Raw genomic sequence first — 19331 nt, 5'->3', positions numbered from 1 at the left:
CTGCCTGAGGGATTCGGGAGGGATTTAAGTGCATCTTCTGGAGGATTGATTTATAGCTTTTATGCCCATCTGGCTTCTCTTCTCTGTGCTGGTGTTGTTATATGCCCAGTGCCCTTCAGAAAATATCAGTTCTGGAAGATAGCGTACTTGACTTAGAAATAAAATGAATGTAAGTTGAAATGATTATCTGCAAAGTACATTTATGGAATCTAAAGTAAAAGTACTTGTTATTTTTTAAAAAATGTCCCCTTTCAGATCTCTCTTAATCCATTTTTAAACTATCTTTTGTAACTGTTACGTAATACTAAGACTAATATTTTTTTCTTAAATGCAGTACATTACTTCAAAAACGTACATGTGTACAAGCTTGTGTAAGTTCAATCTTTTTTTGAGGGGATTTTTGTGTTTCTAGCTTTTTTGGTGACACGGGTTTAAGTTAAGTGCAGTTAATCCTCTCGATTTTGAGTATGCATGCTAGATAATGAGCTTTAGGATTTGTAAAAGGAGTGTCTCTATTAATCTTTGAACAAAGCCAGGCTGGCTTTTTTTTAATGCTAAGCTAAACTAGCATGAGTTCTTTTAGTTCGATTTTCACCAAACGAGCATTAGTATGGTGTCGGTTTTGTCATCTTGATAAGAAAAGTTCCCAGAAGCTTTAGTTATAGTTGTAAAATCTTTATCTTCATAACTTAGGGAACATATCAAGAAAATATAATGAGATATTTAATCACAAACATCCGTGAATTGTGTCACCTAGTCAGATATTTAACTTTATATAGGTCTATATTTGGTTTTAGTTTTATTTTGTGATTACTGAACTTGTGGACTGTAATTATTTTTTTTTTAGACTGTATATATATTTTTGGTTTCTACGTGAGCTACGGATGCGCTGCTTCATATTCTCACCCCTAACTCCTGACTTCTTTTGCCCCCAGAAGGAGTAAGTACAGCAAGGCCAAGCAGGACTCTGACGAAGAGAAGCACTTACATCAAGGTAACTCATAGTTAATGCTGCACCTACACACTCTGTAATTGAAAAACATTAGTGCTGTGGGGTGTGTTCATGTGCATGCACAATGAGCTGCAAATGAAGCCCATAAAATGAGGCGAAAGGCAAAACAAACTATTTTGAAGTTAATGTACTTGCATCCTAACATGCGCCAAACACCTCATTATCAAGTCATCGGCGTTGTTAGGTGCCTGCCGCAAAAATTTTCAAGCTAATGAGCTCCATCTCCGTTGGAGTCGGCCGTAGTGACATGAAAAGGAGCGTGAAGCAAGGTATGGAGAGAAGAAAGGAGGAGGAGAAAGAGGAGGAGGAGGAGGAGGAGAGGATCCACAAAGGAAGGCGGTGTAGCCTGCAGCATGATGGAAATAAAGAACAGATGGAGAGTAGTTGCCGGAATGAATTAACCTTCATTTTTTTTCTCTACCTGCTTTCTTTTTTTGCTTCCTTCCTTCCTTGTTTTTTTTCAGGAGTGAGAATATACGTTGACCCCTTTACATATGAGGACCCCAACCAAGCCGTCCGCGAGTTTGCCAAAGAGATTGATGCCTCCTGCATCAAGATTGAGAAAGTTATTGGCATTGGTAAGAAGAAATTATTCATTTTTTTGAGAACATTCAAAATGAAATATTTGGTGACTTTTCCATGAACTGGAAACACTGCCAGCATATCTTTCTCTGTGATTTGTGATTTCTCATGTGTTCTCCTTGAGAATAAAAGCCGTAGTTTTCCCGGACAATAACATTCGGTCTACCTCCAGAGAGGTCAACAAGCTGGAAAAAAAAAACTGTCTAAATATGTTGTCCGTGCTATTCCTGTGGCCAGAGAAAAGTCATCCAATGACAAAATAATAAACAGAGAGAATCAATATCCATTTCCCCGTCTCTCTCAGCTCCAGTGGGCGAGGGGAGGAGGGGAGAAAGGGATTAGAGACCTTGATCAATGTTTAAAGTGGAACCCTTCTAACCAGCGCACACACTCACACAAAGATGCACACACGCCGCCGCAGACACATTTGATTTATGGTCTGTGATCAGAGTTCTTGTGCGTTATCGTTCCACATTTTCAACGCAGAAACAAATGTGTTTTCAGGGGAGTTCGGCGAGGTGTGCAGCGGCCGCCTGAAGATGCCGGGCAAGAGGGAAATCTGCGTGGCCATCAAGACGCTGAAGGCCGGCTACACGGATAAGCAGAGGAGGGACTTCTTGTCGGAGGCCAGCATCATGGGCCAGTTCGACCACCCCAACATCATTCACCTGGAGGGCGTGGTGACCAAATGTACGTCGAGCGTGAGACTTTGCTTTGTTTCTCAAAAGAAACTGTTGTGAGGACGTGAAAGTGAAAGTACGCTCAGCTTACACTCACACGATTAGTTTTTTTAGTAACACAGAAAAGGGCATTCATTTATGCTGTTCCCTTAAAAGAAAACGGAACAATAAATCATTGACTTTGGATGAAGGTGAGTGTAAGGGACAAACTAATCTTTACTAGAGTTTGTGTGCTGGTGTTTTAGTTCCTGTGTTCCAACACTGTCTAGATATATACAACCACTTGTGTTGCATAGGGTTTAAGGAAAAATTTTATGCCAGATGACTGTACATGTGTATGTGTGTGTTGTCTGAACGTCCCATCCTGGGTATCCCCAGGTGGGTTTTGTCCAGATGGAAGGGGTCCAACTTTGGTGGGGAGGGGGAGGTGGTGTCAGAGGTAGCTGGGCAGTTGGAAGGGGGGGTCTAATGGGTCCAGGCACAGGCCCTGTAGCGCAGCACCGGACTCATTAATCATGGTGTCAGCTGTAAATGTGTTTGGGGTTAGGGAGTGATACCCTATCCCTCCTCTATCTGCTGCTGCATGGTCACAAAACACCGGCCAAATCTCACTCCCTCTGCCCTTGGCACTCTCTCCTCTCTGTCTCTCTGTTTCTCTCCCACTTTTACACCTTCCCCCGATGTTATTTGTAAGACTTTAGATGTGTGTGTGTGTGTGTGTGTGTTTGTGTGTGCAAATGTCTTGTCAGCACATGCCGGCATCCGTGCACCTTTGATTGCATGCATGTGTGCGTGAGTGTTACCACGGCTGATGACCAGGCTCTGTTTGGGTTAGATGGATGAAGTGCCTTAATGTGTCGTGACACAACAGCCAGGCCCTATCTGCACTAGATAACACTGTCTCTCACTGTGGTACGCACAGCCTTCCCACACACACACATACACACACACACAGAGAGAGATGCACATGCACACACTGAGCTGAGCCAGGGCTGAAAGTGAACAGCAGCACAGGCAGAATTGCTTATCACCTATCACACCTCTCACCAAGGGGAATGACCTCTCAGACCTCACAGAAATGGAGTGAGAACGACAGAAAAAAGGCGGACAGATGGACAGGAGGAAGGAAGGGAAATCGGAGACAAGCGTCAGCCCGGCTTGGTGCAAATAGAGACGCGGAGAGGAAGAGACAGGGAGGCGGCGAGGAGCTGATGCATTAGGAGAAAGACAGAGAACAACAGGGAGAGGAGGCAGAGGGTGGTAGAACTACTGAACCGGAGGCTGCGAGAGAAAGAGACGGAGGGAGACAGAGGGAGAGAGGTGAAGGAGAAGCAGATGAGCTGCGCAGCAGTGACAGGAGCCGACATGAAAGGATGGCGAGCCAAAGCAAGAAGGGCATCCGATAACTCCCACTTCCCCTCCTTCCACTCTTACTTTTGAGAGCTTGACACAAGGTTCGGGCAAATTAGTCCTTCACACTTGAGTGTGTCAGTGGAATCTATTAAAAATCCATTATTTGAATTGCACTGCGCTCTCCATTACAATCAAGATAAAAGGAATTCTCAGCCCGGACTCAGTTTGCTGGCATGTCCAACAGAGCCAATTAAGCCTTATTAATTATGGAGGAACTCCAAATAGGCACTAAAATACATAAATGTGCAAAAATCTCACGGTGAAGATTGCTGGCTATACTCCACCATCTTGAAGCCTGTATGTACTTAATGTTTTTATCAGTGTAGAATTAAAATCTCGCCCCAATTTGATGCTTGAAATCAGAAGCGATACGTTTAATGGTTGATTTACATAGAGTAAGAGCATGCTAATTTTAAAAAGATCAGCTTTTAAAGGCCAGATCTTTGTTCACTCCAAGGCCAAGGCCTCCAGAGGACACTTGCCCAACGTTCCCCGATATTGTCCTCCTGTTGCATTTTTCCCTATCTGCTCCGTTTAGTTGGCAGGTGATAATCGGCCCACTGGTGGGGCCCTTGCCCAGGGTTCATTGCCAAAGGCGGCAGGGCATATTCAGTAAACAAGGTATTAGCATGCAAATGGAATGGAAGGAAGAGGGCGGGGCTGAGAAGGCGAGAGTTTAAGGTCGCAGGTCAGACGCTCCTCAGACTTGATTGCGGAGCTGTCAATCACCAGCGGCCCCGGGGCAGAGGGGCACAACAAAGAGAACAAAGATGGCTGACAAAGAGGGCCCCCACTCTCCCCCAACTTTAGCTTCACTTCCTCTTTTTGGGGCATCGCTGGAGCGCCCCGTAATTAATGGAGTGCCAATCACACCACGGGTAAGGCGGTGACTGACGGCCTCTTGGCATGGCGAGAGGCATGCCGTGGAGTGGAGGAGCTTCACCTTCTAGGCCGCAGCAGCCAGTGGATCAGCTGGCTCTCGGATGCGTTAGGCATTGTGGTAAAGCGCATGAGAGATTTTACACAAACTCCCCTAAAGGCAGCGGGCTTCAGTCAGCCCATCTCTTCAAAGCGATGAGCTTTTAAGTCCACCTTAACTGTGCCACTCGAAATGGAACACAAAGACCGACGGCGTCCTACGAGGAATTTGTGGCAGCACTTTTCGGCATGTGTTGTTGCCATGGCTGGTTAGGCACCAGCTTGCTGCCGTTTTGGGACAAAAACAAGCCAGCCTCCCGTCCTCTCCTTTTTTTTTTTTCATCTCTCCCTTTCTCTCTTCTCCTTTACCCATGCTCGCTATCCCCCTCATCCTAAGAGACAAAGACAGACAGAGGCACACCAGGGAATGTCCACCCTCCCCACTGCCTGCCCCGGCTCAGATAAAGACACAGACGATTCCCCAAGAGAGACAGAGCGGGGAAGACAGAGGGATGGGGTGAAAAAGGCCAGAGAGGGGTGGCAGGGAGTGGGGGAAAAGACAGCGAGGGAGAGAGAGTATGAGCAACAGAGAGGAGCTAGCAAGAGAGTGACAGATGCGTCGAAAGTTGGCAGAGGAGAAAGAGGGCAAGGGGACAGTGAGTGACATAAATAGCGAGTCAGAGGGATTCTGGGTGGGTGACTGTGATGAGACTTTGGATAATGCGTCCAACGTCAGTTCATATTTGCATAAACACAAGATGGTTTGTGTGTGTGTGTGTGTGTGTGTCTGCGCGCGCTGGTGTTTTATTTCAGTGGAGATGCCTTTGCATGGGCAGGGAAAGAAGGGGGACGTCAGGGCAACCGTAACACTGAGCTAATTAAATCACTACGGGACAGAGATGGATGGCCTAACACACTCGCACACACACACAGATTCCCTCGAGAACCCTCCCCGCTGTGCCGAGCTGTGATGTGCATCGTTTACCTCCATAATCATCTGCCTTTCATTCTCTCACTCTCACCGCCCCCCCTTCTTCTCTTTTTCTCTCTCTAGGTAAGCCAGTGATGATTATCACGGAGTACATGGAAAACGGATCGCTGGATGCATTCCTGAGGGTCAGTCATGCGTTTCTGTCTGTGCACATGTGTGTTTACGCGCAACACCACTGTCACACACTGATTCCATCTTATCTCTGTAATGTCATCCGCCGAAATTACAAGCATTGGTTCACAAACATTCTCGCTAATCTTGATCCTCTCCTTGGTCGACTCACTGTTTTGAGGTTAACCTGGGTTTCACCTTTGTGTTTCTCAGGTTCACTCCATCCACTAGATATATGTGCAATAAAGAACACATAGTCCTTGACAAGTTGTTTTGACTTTGCATAAATTATGTTGCACAAAAATATATTTGCTAGTTGTAAGCAGATAAAAAGGTAACTCCATATATGGCTACAGATGCATCTGAACAGTTACAATAAATCCTTAATAACATGCTATAAAGTAATGTTTATAATTATTGACACTTTACTTTAGTATAAGTTTCCCAGTGTCCATATATCTCTTTACAGCAACATTTTAGAATGTGAGTGTGCATTTATCAAAGCTATTAATGTCTAACTAGATCAGTAAAAGGTTATTGTTGCTGCAGGGCAAAGGATTATTTAATCAGTTTCTTTTGTTGTGTTTTTTTTTTTTTTTCTGCAGAAGAATGACGGACGCTTCACGGTCATCCAGCTGGTCGGCATCCTGCGCGGCATTGCGTCTGGCATGAAGTACCTGTCGGACATGAGCTACGTTCACCGTGACCTGGCAGCTCGCAACATTTTGGTCAATAGCAACCTGGTGTGCAAGGTGTCTGACTTCGGCATGTCCCGAGTGCTGGAGGACGACCCCGAGGCTGCATACACTACCAGGGTGAGTGTGCCCGACTGAGACAGTGGTCTGTCTGCCTGTCACTTTACTTGTCAGCTTTAATTAATCTGCCCAACTTTCAATTACAGGGAGGGAAGATCCCCATCCGCTGGACGGCCCCAGAGGCCATAGCTTATAGGAAGTTCACCTCGGCCAGCGACGTGTGGAGCTACGGCATTGTAATGTGGGAGGTGATGTCATACGGCGAGCGACCATACTGGGACATGAGTAACCAAGACGTAAGTCTGAAGAAATCTAATTATATGCAGACAATCATGAATAATATCCTGCTTGAATTGTTGTGTGATATAAGAGCTGTCAAACATTTTTTAAATAATGCTCCATCATTTTAACTTGGTTATGTAATCAGATTACCTGCAGAGGTGGTAAAACAACAGCAGTATATTTCCTTTCCTCATTACACACATCTATGGTTCCACTAACAATGACAAAGAATTTAATTTATGCTTAATCGAATGCCTCGCGTAGGTGCGTAAGGTGAGGTAATTAAAAACGAAGTGATGTGGATAAAATTAGAGGGAAAAAAATGACATGCAGTAGTAATTAAACTTCCCACAGTTTTTTATCACATTTCAACTCAAACTTTGAGACAAAGTGACTCACAGCGGCACTAATCTGCTGTCTAGGTGATCAAGGCCATCGACGAGGGCTACCGGCTGCCCCCGCCCATGGACTGCCCCGTGGCGCTGCACCAGCTCATGCTGGACTGCTGGCAGAGAGAGAGGGCCGACCGGCCAAAGTTTGGACAGATCGTCAACATGCTGGACAAGCTGATCCGCAACCCCAACACCCTGAAGAGGACCGGGGGAGAGACCGCTGTCAGGTGAGAGGACGGGCCCAAGGACAGATGCTAAATAGATGCAGTGTTGGAATAATTTGGAGTTCAAATGTGTAGTTCAAAAGATGTCAAATCTTCAGAAAGAAAGCCCCCTACACCACAAAGTAGTGGTCCCATACTGTATTTTGCAATGTAAATAATAATCAATGAACTCTACTCAGATATATCCCAGATATGTTACATCAATTTACCGCTGCACTTGCAATTTGCAGGAAAATATATTATGCACATAGTATTCGACCTGTCCCACCAGCGCAAACACACGCTCCCCTATTCTCTGTGTGTGTTTACATTCCCCATTAAACATTATCTACAAGCAACGTGGCTCCCTTCAGCACAGATGCCCCCCCGCCATAATGGATTTCTCTGCAAACTAGCTTTAATGGTGCCGTACACTCAGGAATTTAGCCTCTCTAACGGGGGGAGGAATTACGATGTAACGCAGAGTTAAAAACAAACATGACCCTGCATCTGCGACACCATTACTCTTGAGCGGCTAAACGTGTTAGGAATGACCTGTGCGTGTTTACAGACTCGACGAAGGCCAGCAGGAGTCTGTTTGAGTTTAACGAGTGTGTGAGCTCACGCAACACACGCACAGACACACACAGACACGCACTCACCTAATGGGACACAGTGTGAGGGGGAGCCCTCGTGGAGTAATTAGCAGAACTGAAACCTATAAATGCTGCTTTTACAGTTACAGAAGACAAAGTGGAGAGTGGAGAGGAATCCACGAGGATAATCTTTTCCACCTACTGAGCAGAGTTGGCTTAATAGACCCTGACATCTTGTTCCCACAGTTTGACTCAACATCCTTTTTAAGAAGGAGATGATAAAGAAAGACTGAGACCAGCCCCGTGTAAATGTTTCATGGCCGACAGAGCCGCTGCAACAGAAAGGGGGGAAAAAAGCAGTGGGAAAAGAGGGAGGGCAATGTGCTGATGAGTAACTAAATGTGAAGAGGGACTCCACCGTGTTGTAAAATTCAATGGCGTGTGCTCGGGTTGTGTGTTTTCTGTAAAATAAGGATTAACTAACTGTGACGGTCACACCAACGAGGAACCGTGTTTGACTTGGCTCCGTTTCTGGTAGGACCCACGAAACGGGGACACAAAACAGTAGTAAAGGTGAAAGACCTGTTGATTCAATCAAGGGGGAAAAGCTGGAGAGGAATGAAGCATGGTGCTTTTTTACAGCTTGTGGGTAGCTTGTCACGGGACAAGGTGTAGTTCCCGCAATGCTGCAGCGAATCCGCCACATTCTAGCACGCACGCCATCACGTTACAAGTCAAAAAACACTTAAACAGAACAAAACTTTCATCGCCCACTTGCAGAGCTGGATGGAAGTGCAGCAGGTTTAAGCACGGTTAAAAATACAACAGCTCAAAAAGGTTGATTTCATGAAATCAGTTCTCAACTTTTCTCTCCTCCGCCCACTTACAGGCCTAACACCACCCTGCTCGAGCCAGGGAGCCCTGAGGCGTCCTCAGCTGTGGGCACAGTGGAGGACTGGCTGCAGGCCATCGGCATGGAGAGATACAGCGACAACTTTACCGCTGCTGGCTACACCACTCCAGAGGCTGTCGTCCACATGACACAAGAGTGAGTGGGAAGAGGAGAATATAAAGAGAGGAAAAGAAGGAGATATCACACCAGCAAAAAAAACCAAAACACTTTTCATATACCAACTGAACTGTTAGAATAGTGTCACTTGACACCTATGCAATGTTAGTGTAACACATAATAGAATATGGCAAAAGCTAATACTTTTGACTGAATTATGCACTAGAAATCATTTCTACAGTAGCGTAGTTACAGGGAAATCTGACTATCTTAATAATCAATATTCTATAAGTCTCATTTCAAAGCTTTTATATCATGTAAAGAAATATAATCATCTCCCAAAACAAAGTGAAACTATTATATTCTGTCTAGGCTAAATTACAGTATTCACCATCTCACCTTAGCTTCATCTTCATCAGAATCTAATCAGAAACATCTTTTGCAAAGAAAATGTCTTAAAGGGGTTTTGATCTATGTCACCCAGGTGCAGCGTTTTCGTTTTTCTCCAGTTCAAATTAAAATTACAGAAGTATAACTGCTATATGGGCAAGTGAAATTCCTGATACAGCAGTTAAACTGCCAAGGCCGGTTTCCACTGGAAGGCTTCAAAATTCATCAAGTGGATCAGGCTTTCGTGTGTTTGTTATTGTTGTCTTCGGTCCTAAAAGGCCTCTCTCCTCCATCCTTTTCAGGGACATGGCACGCATAGGCATCTCCTCGGCAGCGCACCAGAACAAGATCCTGACCAGCGTCCAGGGAATGCTGTCCCAAATGCAACAGATGCAAGGCAGAATGGTTCCCGTCTGAGAGATTAAAACAAATAGAAAAGGAAGCAAAACGACTTTGTTTCTTATGAAAAAAAAAAATACATAAATAACAAAAAAATATTAAGTATAAAAAAAGAGACAAATAAACTATGATGATGTAGTTTACCTCATCCATGCACTTTAAATTGGATCTAAATGAAAAGACGACGTTGATGAAGAAGAAAAAAAAAAAGTGGTGAAAATGGCACTTTTTTCAAAAATTAGACCTTTACCTTGCCCTTTTTTTGTTGTTGTTGTTTTGGAGAACGGGACGCTTCCGTCTGCAGCATTTATGGATAGATGGAGGGACGACTGGAAAAGTGCTTCCGAGAGGCCAATCTGGAGTGCCTTTAATGGTCTGGAAAGAAAAGTGAGAGAGGTGGGAGGGAGAATCGTACCTTTCTTCCTCCTTTTTGGGTGTTGTTTCTGGAACTTTCTTTCTGGAATAATCCGTGGAGCAGATTTTTTTGATTTCCTGTGACTGTGTTTATTATACATGAATTGTTTCTGCGGGACTCACAGGCTGCCCCGGCCACCATTGTTCTCTCTCTCTCGGCTGGCTATGTTTGATATCTCTCAGACAAAATGGAGGATCCTAATCGTCAGACATGAAATCTCTGAGAGGTTGAGGGTTGGATTCTCGGGGGGAGGTGGCGGTGCAGGGAGGGCTTATTTTAAGGAGCTTTTGTGTTTTTTCGCTCCGTTCTGGCCTCGCTTTTTTCCCAGAACACTGTAGTTTGTTGCCCTCAGGACGTTGCTGAGAATGTCTTTGATCTTCCAGAGGAGCCTTCCCACCCCCCTGTCTTCCCAAAAAATGCCCTCCTACACCTTCGATAAACACACTCTTCCATTCATCTCCCCTTCGGATTCAAAGCTCCCGCCCCCTCAATGCTGCAGGAGCAACCAACTCTTCCTCTACTGCTTCTGATGGACACCTGTTGGACCAGTTGAATTGGCATAATGAACAGGACGCGCGACGAAGGAATTTATTGGCGACGTTTTAATCGGGCAAAAGAGCAATATGGATACAAAATGAGTCACAGTCATCTGCATCATCTTTGCCAAGAAAATAAACAGCATGGAGGATTATTCGTGCCATCATCAAGGTGAGGATGAATAGTCTATTGTTCTCGCTCTGCTTCTACAGAAACAACTCCATTAAACAAAGCGAATAAAGAAATTGGATTAAACCTCCCTTTACTATCGCCGTGTGCTTCTAATATCAAGCATGTCTAGCCACAGAGCGCCGATAAGAGTCATTAGACCCTCCCGACTCTCCCTACCGCTGGCCCCTCGGCTCCAGGAGCGGTGTTAATTAACAAGCAGGTTGCACCACCTCGGGCAGCCGGAGCAGATCAATAGCCACTGGTCTGTGATCAGTCTGCGGGCCTGATGCCTCTGGCATATTAATGAGAAGTATTAATCAGCGGCTGACTCACAGTCAGCCTTGCAGAGGCCGGCTGAACTCTTGAGACACTTTCCAGGAACAAAGAGAAGTTGCTCTCGGGTTTCTTAGCCAGCAGGGTCGTAACACAGATTCTGCATGTTGTTCTCAGTTGTTGGTTAACCCTTGGCCAGATTTATTTCATTTTCTAAGCTGAAGATTGCAATTTATGCACATAGATTAACACTTCCCCACAAGGTATTAGAGCTCAGTCAGCAAGTACAAGACTCATCTGCTCTTACATAAGTAGTTTAATTTATGCTTTGATTAAACACGGATTTATTTGCTAAGTTGCTACAACTACTACAGCCCAACGGAACAAAATGAGCCTTGTAACATTTAATTTTATGAGAATTTTAAATTCACTCTGTCATTTTGGACGTTGCTGGTACTGTTCAATAGGACTGCAGCTAATGAGTACTATGTCATTGTGAAATATTTTAGTCATAATTTTCCAGAGCCCAAGATGCTGGATTCAGACAGCTTGGTTTGTAGCTAAAAAAAAACAGAACAAAATGCAAGATATAACAAAATAAATCATAAATAAAAAAGAAATCTTAAAGCGCTCACATTCACAAAGCTTGGAGCAGCAAATATGTGGTTTCTAATCTAGAAAAGTGTTTGCTAGAATGATTAATTATAACAAATTCATTTCAACTTTCCGGGTGAAGTGTATTTCATCATACTGAAAGGTGTTTCTAATAATTTGTCCATTCTACTGTGCTGAAAAGCTGTAGAAACATTTACTGCATGGAAAACACGCGATGCCGTACGCTCAAGCTCTTTTTTCCTTATTATTTTTTCAGACAACACCTCTGATAAATATCGCTAATGAGCTATAATTAATCAATATTTCCTCTTGAGGAATGTTGACGACTTCTTCAAAAGATTTACTTCAGCTGCCAAACAATCCTGGTGCACTAGCGCTGGCAGTGCATGAGGCATTCATCTCGTGCACATGCTCATTAAATGTCTATTAGCGTGCTTTTGATGTGTGCCAGCGAGTCAAGGGCATGTTTCATATATTATGCACACAGGATGTGGCAAACAAAAGTTAATACATTGTTGCCGCGAAATCCATATTTTCCCCCTGCAGGCCGCCGGTTCGTAGTCTCTGGAACCCCTGGCTCTGGCACTCGGTTTTGTTTAGCAGATGAGTCGAATGTTCCGTTGAGCTGGAGCTGCAGAGCGGCACTGTCGGTCAGAACTGGATGCCAAGCAGAAAATGTTTATATTCAAAACCGCCGTGACTGATGCAGCCTCCCTCTCCCTCCCTCCCTCCCTCCCCCTCTTCTTTTCTCCCCAGCTGCTGCCGTCCATCATGAACAGGACCCCGGCCTCGCTCGCCACGACCAGAATTCTTCCCACTCTTCCTCTTTGTCTTCCTCCTCTCGCTTTACCCCTCCTCAGAGACGACAAGTCCGTCCTCAAGCGTCCGGGACGTCCGCCGTCAGCCGACAGACTAGCCTCCCCGTGCTTGCGGCCCTTCCAGCAACGGCGCTGGGATCACTATGAATGATTTAACAGCGTAAATAAGAGACAATAAGAAGAATGTAATATAATCGAGAAGCCCTGCTCCAGTGGATAATGTACTTTATTTTATTATTTTTTTTCTGAAGGTTTCATTTTATTTGGTGATGTTTTTTTTTTCTTTTTCATTTTGTTCTGTTTGCATGTAAAGTAAAAGGGGTTTGATGTGAGCGTGCGAATGAAATGATGTGTGTGTGTGTGTGTGTGTGTCTCTAGCTCTATGAGTGACAACGTCTTTGAAGTACTATCAGTAATTGTGTCTGTTTTCATGCCACTGTGGAGGAGGAGGAGGAGATAACAGAGTTGTATAGTTTTTGATATATAAAAAAAAAAGGAAAAAACCCTGGATTTTTTTTTTTTTTTTTTTTTTTGCTTTTTTGTGTCGTCTAAAATAAGAAAAACAAAACCGTGTGAGGTGTGTTGCTCGTGCAAACTCTACTCAGCAGCAGCATTTATTAAACAAGCTTTCTGGAATGCAGCCAGTCTCTGCTTCGGCAGTTACTTCAGCTTGCAGACGGACACACAGAGACGCGGCTCGGTGTGACTAAAAGTCTTGTGTTGCATACAAACATGTGAAAAGCAAACCGGAGCTTGGACCCTCTGAGCTCGCGAGAAGTCCAAGGCGGATATTTTGGAACTGTCTTCTCGACGCGAAGGCGGGAGTTGTTTAAAACGACAAACCTGTACACTGCAAAGGATCAGAAAAGAGAGGGAAGAATGTCTAAGAAGGGAACGACTGTTGGTTCTTTTTTACTTTCTTTTCCAGAGCACAACATACAGCTACAGGTTTAACCCAATGGACGATAGTCCTTTTATTCCTTTATCTCTTTAAACTATACTTATGTGAATGTTTTCCAACTCATAAGTGACGCTTCATATGATACAAAAACACCTCCGTCCTTAATACAGCTATACTGCTCTGTCCTTTTTTTTTTTGGCAATGCGATGATTTATTTTATTTTTGGTTGTCTACCTATTGAAAAAGGACCTGTTTGGAAATATGCAAGACATGTTGGGAAGGAGAGGAACACCAGAATGTACTGTAAAATACTTTTTTCCTTTACTTAAATGTCGGATGATTTGGAAAACAAAAAAGAGAAAAAAAAAGTAACAAAACGCAAGAGTTAATGTTTGTCATTGTATGCCTTCTGATGCCATATGATCTAGCCATGTAGATCTAACATTCTTCAATCTTTTTGGGTTTTTTTGTACTTTTTTCGGACATGATCATGATTTTTTTGTTTTTTTGTTTTTGTTTTGGTCAAGGAGCCCTAGGTACATGTAACTTATGTCATTTATTTATGTCCTTTTATATCTAGTTTGTAAAATAATAGCCTAAAGTGAAGAAAAATAAAGGGGTGCCAAAGTGCATTCTTATTAAAGTAGAAACTATATGACGATCTCTGTGCCTCTCATTCACACGCACTCATGCACTCCAGTGCCTTATGCGAAGGCGATCAAAGTTTCATCTGTCACTGAAGTCATTATGTGTGATTACCTAACTATCATGCATTGATTACTGGATTATATGAGTGATTGTAAAGGAGGTTACGTAACAGAAGGATGAGGCAAGACAGCACATGAAGCCCTTTCTCGCACACACACACTCGTAGAATGACAAAAAATGGCCAGCCTGCTGGTAATTTGACTGCTGCAGCACATGTTCACCAGATATCATGACTGTGGTCTTGAAGACTTGGCCCTCTGCTCCTCTCAGGCCTTGAGGCATCGGCGATCGGCACCCACTTGGCGCAGTGCACATGTGTGGATGTGTGTGTGTGTGTGTTTAATCGGAACAACATCTGCTTCCTGCGCTCACTTCCAGCAGCGATAAACCGCTGATTGTCCTGAGTCTTTGATAAGGGCCGTGGGGTGGGAGGCGGAGGGGGGAGACAGCGGCAGTTTCGGAGATGGAGCTCATGCAAACAATGAGCCGAATTTTGTTTTACACATTTCCTGAGAAATCACCAGCACAAGGCACGAATACATTAAAACTCGGAGGTTTGCTCTGGAAGATGATTATCGGCCTCAAAGGGAAATTATGCCTCCTTCGCGCACCGTTGGCAAGCTCAACAAAGTAAACAGAGGAAAATTAGCTGGGCAGAGACTGATACTGTAAATTTGCCCTGAGCTCAGAACATTTGTTTTAAAAAATACATTTTAGAGATCATTTTAAGAAATGAAGGAATGATTTAAGTATAAAACATGAACCTATACACATGGACGATCGTGAACATGTAAGAGAGGTCTTTTTTTTTTTTACCCCTGGGAAACATAAAAGCCTGCACAAAATCTTAGGCCAATCTATCTTGGAGATGTCAAGCTATTTCAGTGAAAGTCATTTTAAATGATCCCCTAGTGACCATGAATATCTGCAGCCAATTTCGCTGCAATCCATACAATAGAAAATATATACATCACTCTGAGCCACATGTTTAAACCTTGGGTTGGCACAAACAGAAAACTCAAAGTCAGAAAGACTCATCATCTAGGGGCCATGGATACATAAATTTCATGGCATTCCATCTAAAGTTGTTGAGACATTTTAGTCCGGTCCAAATTGGTTGATTGACCATGCTAAAAAGATAAATCCAAAAAACATGGAGGACAGAGAAAGACAGAGCTATAGGCCAAGAAGACCAGAAAGAGAAAGCTTCAGACTGACTGCAGGGAAAAGCCGGGCTCGGCTAACCAAACCTAGTTCAGGTAGAGGCCACGGTTTGGCTGGAATGCTGCCGCCCTCTTAACAAAATCAGCCCAATTCAACACCTCTGTCAGTTGCAAAGCTCCGGTTTCTCAGGGAGACAGCCCAAGAAAACAGTCTCCCAGGTACTCCAGCCTGTGATCATTTAGATCGGCTGAAATGCAACACAGATGATAGAAACAGACCATTCAACGTGTGGGTCATAGTTGTATTTACCTACCAATTCACATGGAGCTTTAAAACTACAACAAATATCCAATAAATATCTGTAATCTGACTCAGACTTAGGCTTTATTGATCCACGAGGGAAATTGCCTGGTCACAGTATCTGAATTGCACATAAAAAAAAAAAAAAAACACTCTTGAAAACCACTGATAAAAAGAAAAATAGGTGTAAGATAATTAAAATTAAAATTGTATGAGCAAAAAATGTACACAAATATCACATGTGCAAATGTACAAGAAAGAGAGACAGAAGTGAATATACAATATATACTTAGGAAGGATAAATAAGGTGCAATAATCTGGATGGAGGAGCATTGACACGAAGATGGCTTTACCTTGGTTTACTACATTACAACTATTTTGGACAATTCTGCAAGTTTTACTTTCAGTGCCAACATTCAGGGTCGGTTCCAAAATCAATGCAGCTCTGATCAACTCTGGAACTACAATAGTTGCTGTGTGCAGATTTTGTAGAATGCACAAACTGAAAAACTAAAGTTTAATATAATCGGGAGTCATCCAGTGCTCGAGATGTTGCCTGGCATTGGGTTTTCTCTACACACATTATGCATGTCCAAGAATATGATTGCCTTAAACGTTGTTCTTCGCTCCATTCTCCCAAATCAAGTGGACTCTCTCACACGCAGAGCTTCACAAAGGGGTCTGAAATGATGGCCGAGTCAAGAGATAACAATTCTTCCACTTGAGACCCTCGCACACACGCAGACAAAATGCTACAAGCCCCAATACTTTTGTCAGCCAATCTAATTAAGAAACCTTTGGTGAAGTGCCAGCTCTTCAAACTGGCTTAACCCCCGGAGCTCCGTACTGTCACCGCAGCCCTTTTCATTGGGTCACTTTGCCACATAATTCAATTTCCCGATTCGAAAGATAAAATCCCTCTTGTCCCTTAAGCCACTCACGGCGGGGCGCAGCCCTTCACAATGATATTGTTACTCTGTCCTTTGTGTTGTCATTCTTGAGTGCATCCTTAAGTCTAAACAATATTATAATCCATAATCCAAACACTCCAAAGTTAATCCCTGGCTGCTTCAAACAATTCTCCGGCCGAGAGTTTTCGCCTCTTAACTTTCCAAGCGATTCATTGGCATTTTTGCTTCGGTCAAGGACACCTGAAGAGAAACTGCGAGTGGTGTTATGACGTACGGGGAAATATCTAACGGCTGAAAAAAGAGAAAAGCTGAGGGAAGAAAACAACAAGGGCTGAAAGCTTCAGTGGGAAAATAGCTGGGCAGAGCCTCTCAAACGTCTGGGCATATTGATCGAGAGGCTTCCAGCACAGAGTTGACCTTGTGTCTAGTCTGCGAGGTATTACTTCTGAGGGGCTTTTGATGGACAACACATATGTACGAAGCAATACGCACGAAGGGTCCAAAAGAAAATAGGCGGATGTCGGAACAAAACCGGAGCCAGTTCTGGCAGCATGACAGAGTGTGTCTTAATTTAGCCGTGTCTCTCAGTTTGCAGTCAAATGCTGCCCATGTAGCAGTCAAATGCAGCTTTGGTTCAGCAGAGAGAAACAAAAAAAAGAAAAAGAAAAAAAAACACCCAACAACATGAAAAAGCACTTACGGGAGAAGCACCCTCTCTGGGTTGCAACCCAGCCTAAAGCCATCGCCCCCCCCCCCCCCCACAGAGTCTCCTGTGAGTAATGGAAATGAACGGGAGACGAATGAGAGTTAGAGAACAAAACAAACACAGGAAAACAAGGTTCTGAGTCGGCGGAACAAAGAAACAGAGGGAGGGAGATAAAGGAGAGAGAAAAGTGACTGAAGAGTGATGGGTGACAACTTTAGGACAAAGATGAGAAGATAGAGGCAAGAACAAGGAAGTAGTTGGCAGCAGATCCAAGAACATTTATTCAAGGATGCTTGAAAATAATAAAATATATATGTATATATACCGATGTCTATATATGAGTCATTGAAGATTTTCGGAAGAAAGAGGAACCTCCTGCTTTATTTTTATTTTTTTTTACGGGCATCTTGAAGAAACAAAAGACAGAAATAAAAACACCACACCTAGAATTTATTACTATCTATACATTGAGATTTTTGTTTCCCTCTTTCTTATCCATACATTTTTAGCTATAGACATTCATGTTCACCAGAGGATGAAATATAACCAAGCATAACATTATGACCACCTCCCTAATATTGTGTAGATCTCCCTTGTGCGTCCAAAACTGCAGCTGTGACTCCACATGAATGCCAGCTCCAAAGGTTTCCCAGCAGCACTGTCACAAGATGGCCAATGTTATTTACTTCTCCTGACAGTGGTCATAATGTTGAGGCTGATCGGTGTATACTGGCTTCAGTTTGCCTGTTGCTTTTCATCTACCTCCACAGGCAGGTCAAAGGGTTTAATTTATTCAGTGAAGTATTTCAACACCTAATAGATACACTGGCACAAAGTTTGATTCATGGTTACCTGACGGTGCATCTCTGTGATCCCTGTGTCTTTGAGCCAGATCAGCAGTTTGACTTCAGAGTGACTTGTTTGGACAACTGTGGACAACATTAAATTCGTTCCCTGAGATTAATCCCTGCTGCCTTTAGTTGTTTGCTGTCCTTTAAACTGGTGCAGATGTAATTTCGTTTTTTTTTTCTTTACAACCACTGACTGGATTGCTCACAATATAGTGCAGAAATTCATGGTGCTCAACAATGATTTAAAAAAAAAAAAAGGATTTAATCTATTGCCATCGTCAGGATAATATTTAAAATCACTAAGTATTTTGATGTTAACTAGGTACAGTCTCACAGACACCCTTAAACGGCTGTAGGCTCTTATTCTTGTTCTGTGAAGTCTGGGAGACCAAACTGGGAATTTAGTGCTGCATGACACGGACACATGATAAAGAGATTTGAGGGGAGATCTGGATGAAGAGGCGGAGAGGTTTCCTCTGTTTATGAACTCACTATTCAACACCTCATAAAACCTGGCTGCTTTCAAATATGTCCTGACCAGGAACATCTGTCTCATGGTTTGGAGGACAAGGGTTTGCAGCACAGTTTTGGCTTCAAATATGGGACAAGTCAATGACTGTGGCACCTGCTTTTCCTTGGAAACATCTATTATTTGACAGTGATGACTGCAGCATACCTAAAAAGGTATGTTTTCTCCCAAGGCTACAGACACCGCGAAGAGCCTTTAAGTAAACAGTCTTTACATCTCTCCCCATCTGCTTCGTGTGGGAAACCGTCTCTCCAGGATCATAATCCCGACTGATTGTTGGTCTGCCGGGAGAACGTGGAGCTTTATCAGCCCCACCAGACTAATCTCACCTCAGGCTAAAGGGTGCTGGTGGGTGGCCTGTTCCAAACTGAGGTCACCTTCTTGACCACTCAGTTGCTTCTTATCCAGATCCACTGGGGAACAGTGCTGCCCCACCTGATAGGCTGACCTTTGACCTTGCCGATGCACTCCACAGCCATTTCTGCAAACATGATAATCTCAAGCCAAAGCACTGTTGCTCTTCTCTCTGGTCTTTGACTTCCCAGCATGCAAGCTGGAAGATTAAGCAGGAAACATGCATGGGATGAAGATTTGACTTCCATCCCTGACAGCAAAATGGAGTTTAATCAAGCCAGCCCCTGCCCTCCTCTTCCTCCTCCCCCTCTGGGTCTGGAAGACAGCCCGATGAAGGTCCAACAG

General features: G+C 43.7%; 1 protein-coding gene across 2 annotated transcripts in view; it reads left to right on the top strand.

Annotated features, from left to right (window-relative positions):
• The window catches only part of epha4l (eph receptor A4, like), a 51453-nt gene extending 37337 nt beyond the window's left edge, over positions 1 to 14116 (top strand). Inside the window, exons 9-18 of one of the 2 annotated variants that reach the window (XM_084558779.1) lie at positions 939 to 994; positions 1477 to 1590; positions 2099 to 2284; positions 5660 to 5721; positions 6313 to 6522; positions 6609 to 6758; positions 7167 to 7363; positions 8825 to 8983; positions 9637 to 10856; positions 12501 to 14116. In XM_084558779.1, the coding sequence (XP_084414905.1) occupies positions 939 to 994; positions 1477 to 1590; positions 2099 to 2284; positions 5660 to 5721; positions 6313 to 6522; positions 6609 to 6758; positions 7167 to 7363; positions 8825 to 8983; positions 9637 to 9751 (1249 nt within the window). In that variant the 3' untranslated portion in view covers positions 9752 to 10856; positions 12501 to 14116. Of the gene's footprint in view, positions 1 to 935; positions 995 to 1476; positions 1591 to 2098; positions 2285 to 5659; positions 5722 to 6312; positions 6523 to 6608; positions 6759 to 7166; positions 7364 to 8824; positions 8984 to 9636; positions 10857 to 12500 lie in introns of both variants that reach the window. The other variant, XM_084558778.1, reaches the window with a different exon arrangement.
• The last annotated feature ends 5215 nt before the right edge of the window (positions 14117 to 19331 follow it).

The sequence above is a fragment of the Chelon labrosus genome, assembly GCF_963514085.1.
Source record: "Chelon labrosus genome assembly, chromosome: 13".
NCBI classification, from domain to species: domain Eukaryota; kingdom Metazoa; phylum Chordata; class Actinopteri; order Mugiliformes; family Mugilidae; genus Chelon; species Chelon labrosus.
The sequence above is the reverse complement of the archived record's forward strand: the minus strand, read 5'-3'. Positions and strand labels throughout refer to the sequence as shown.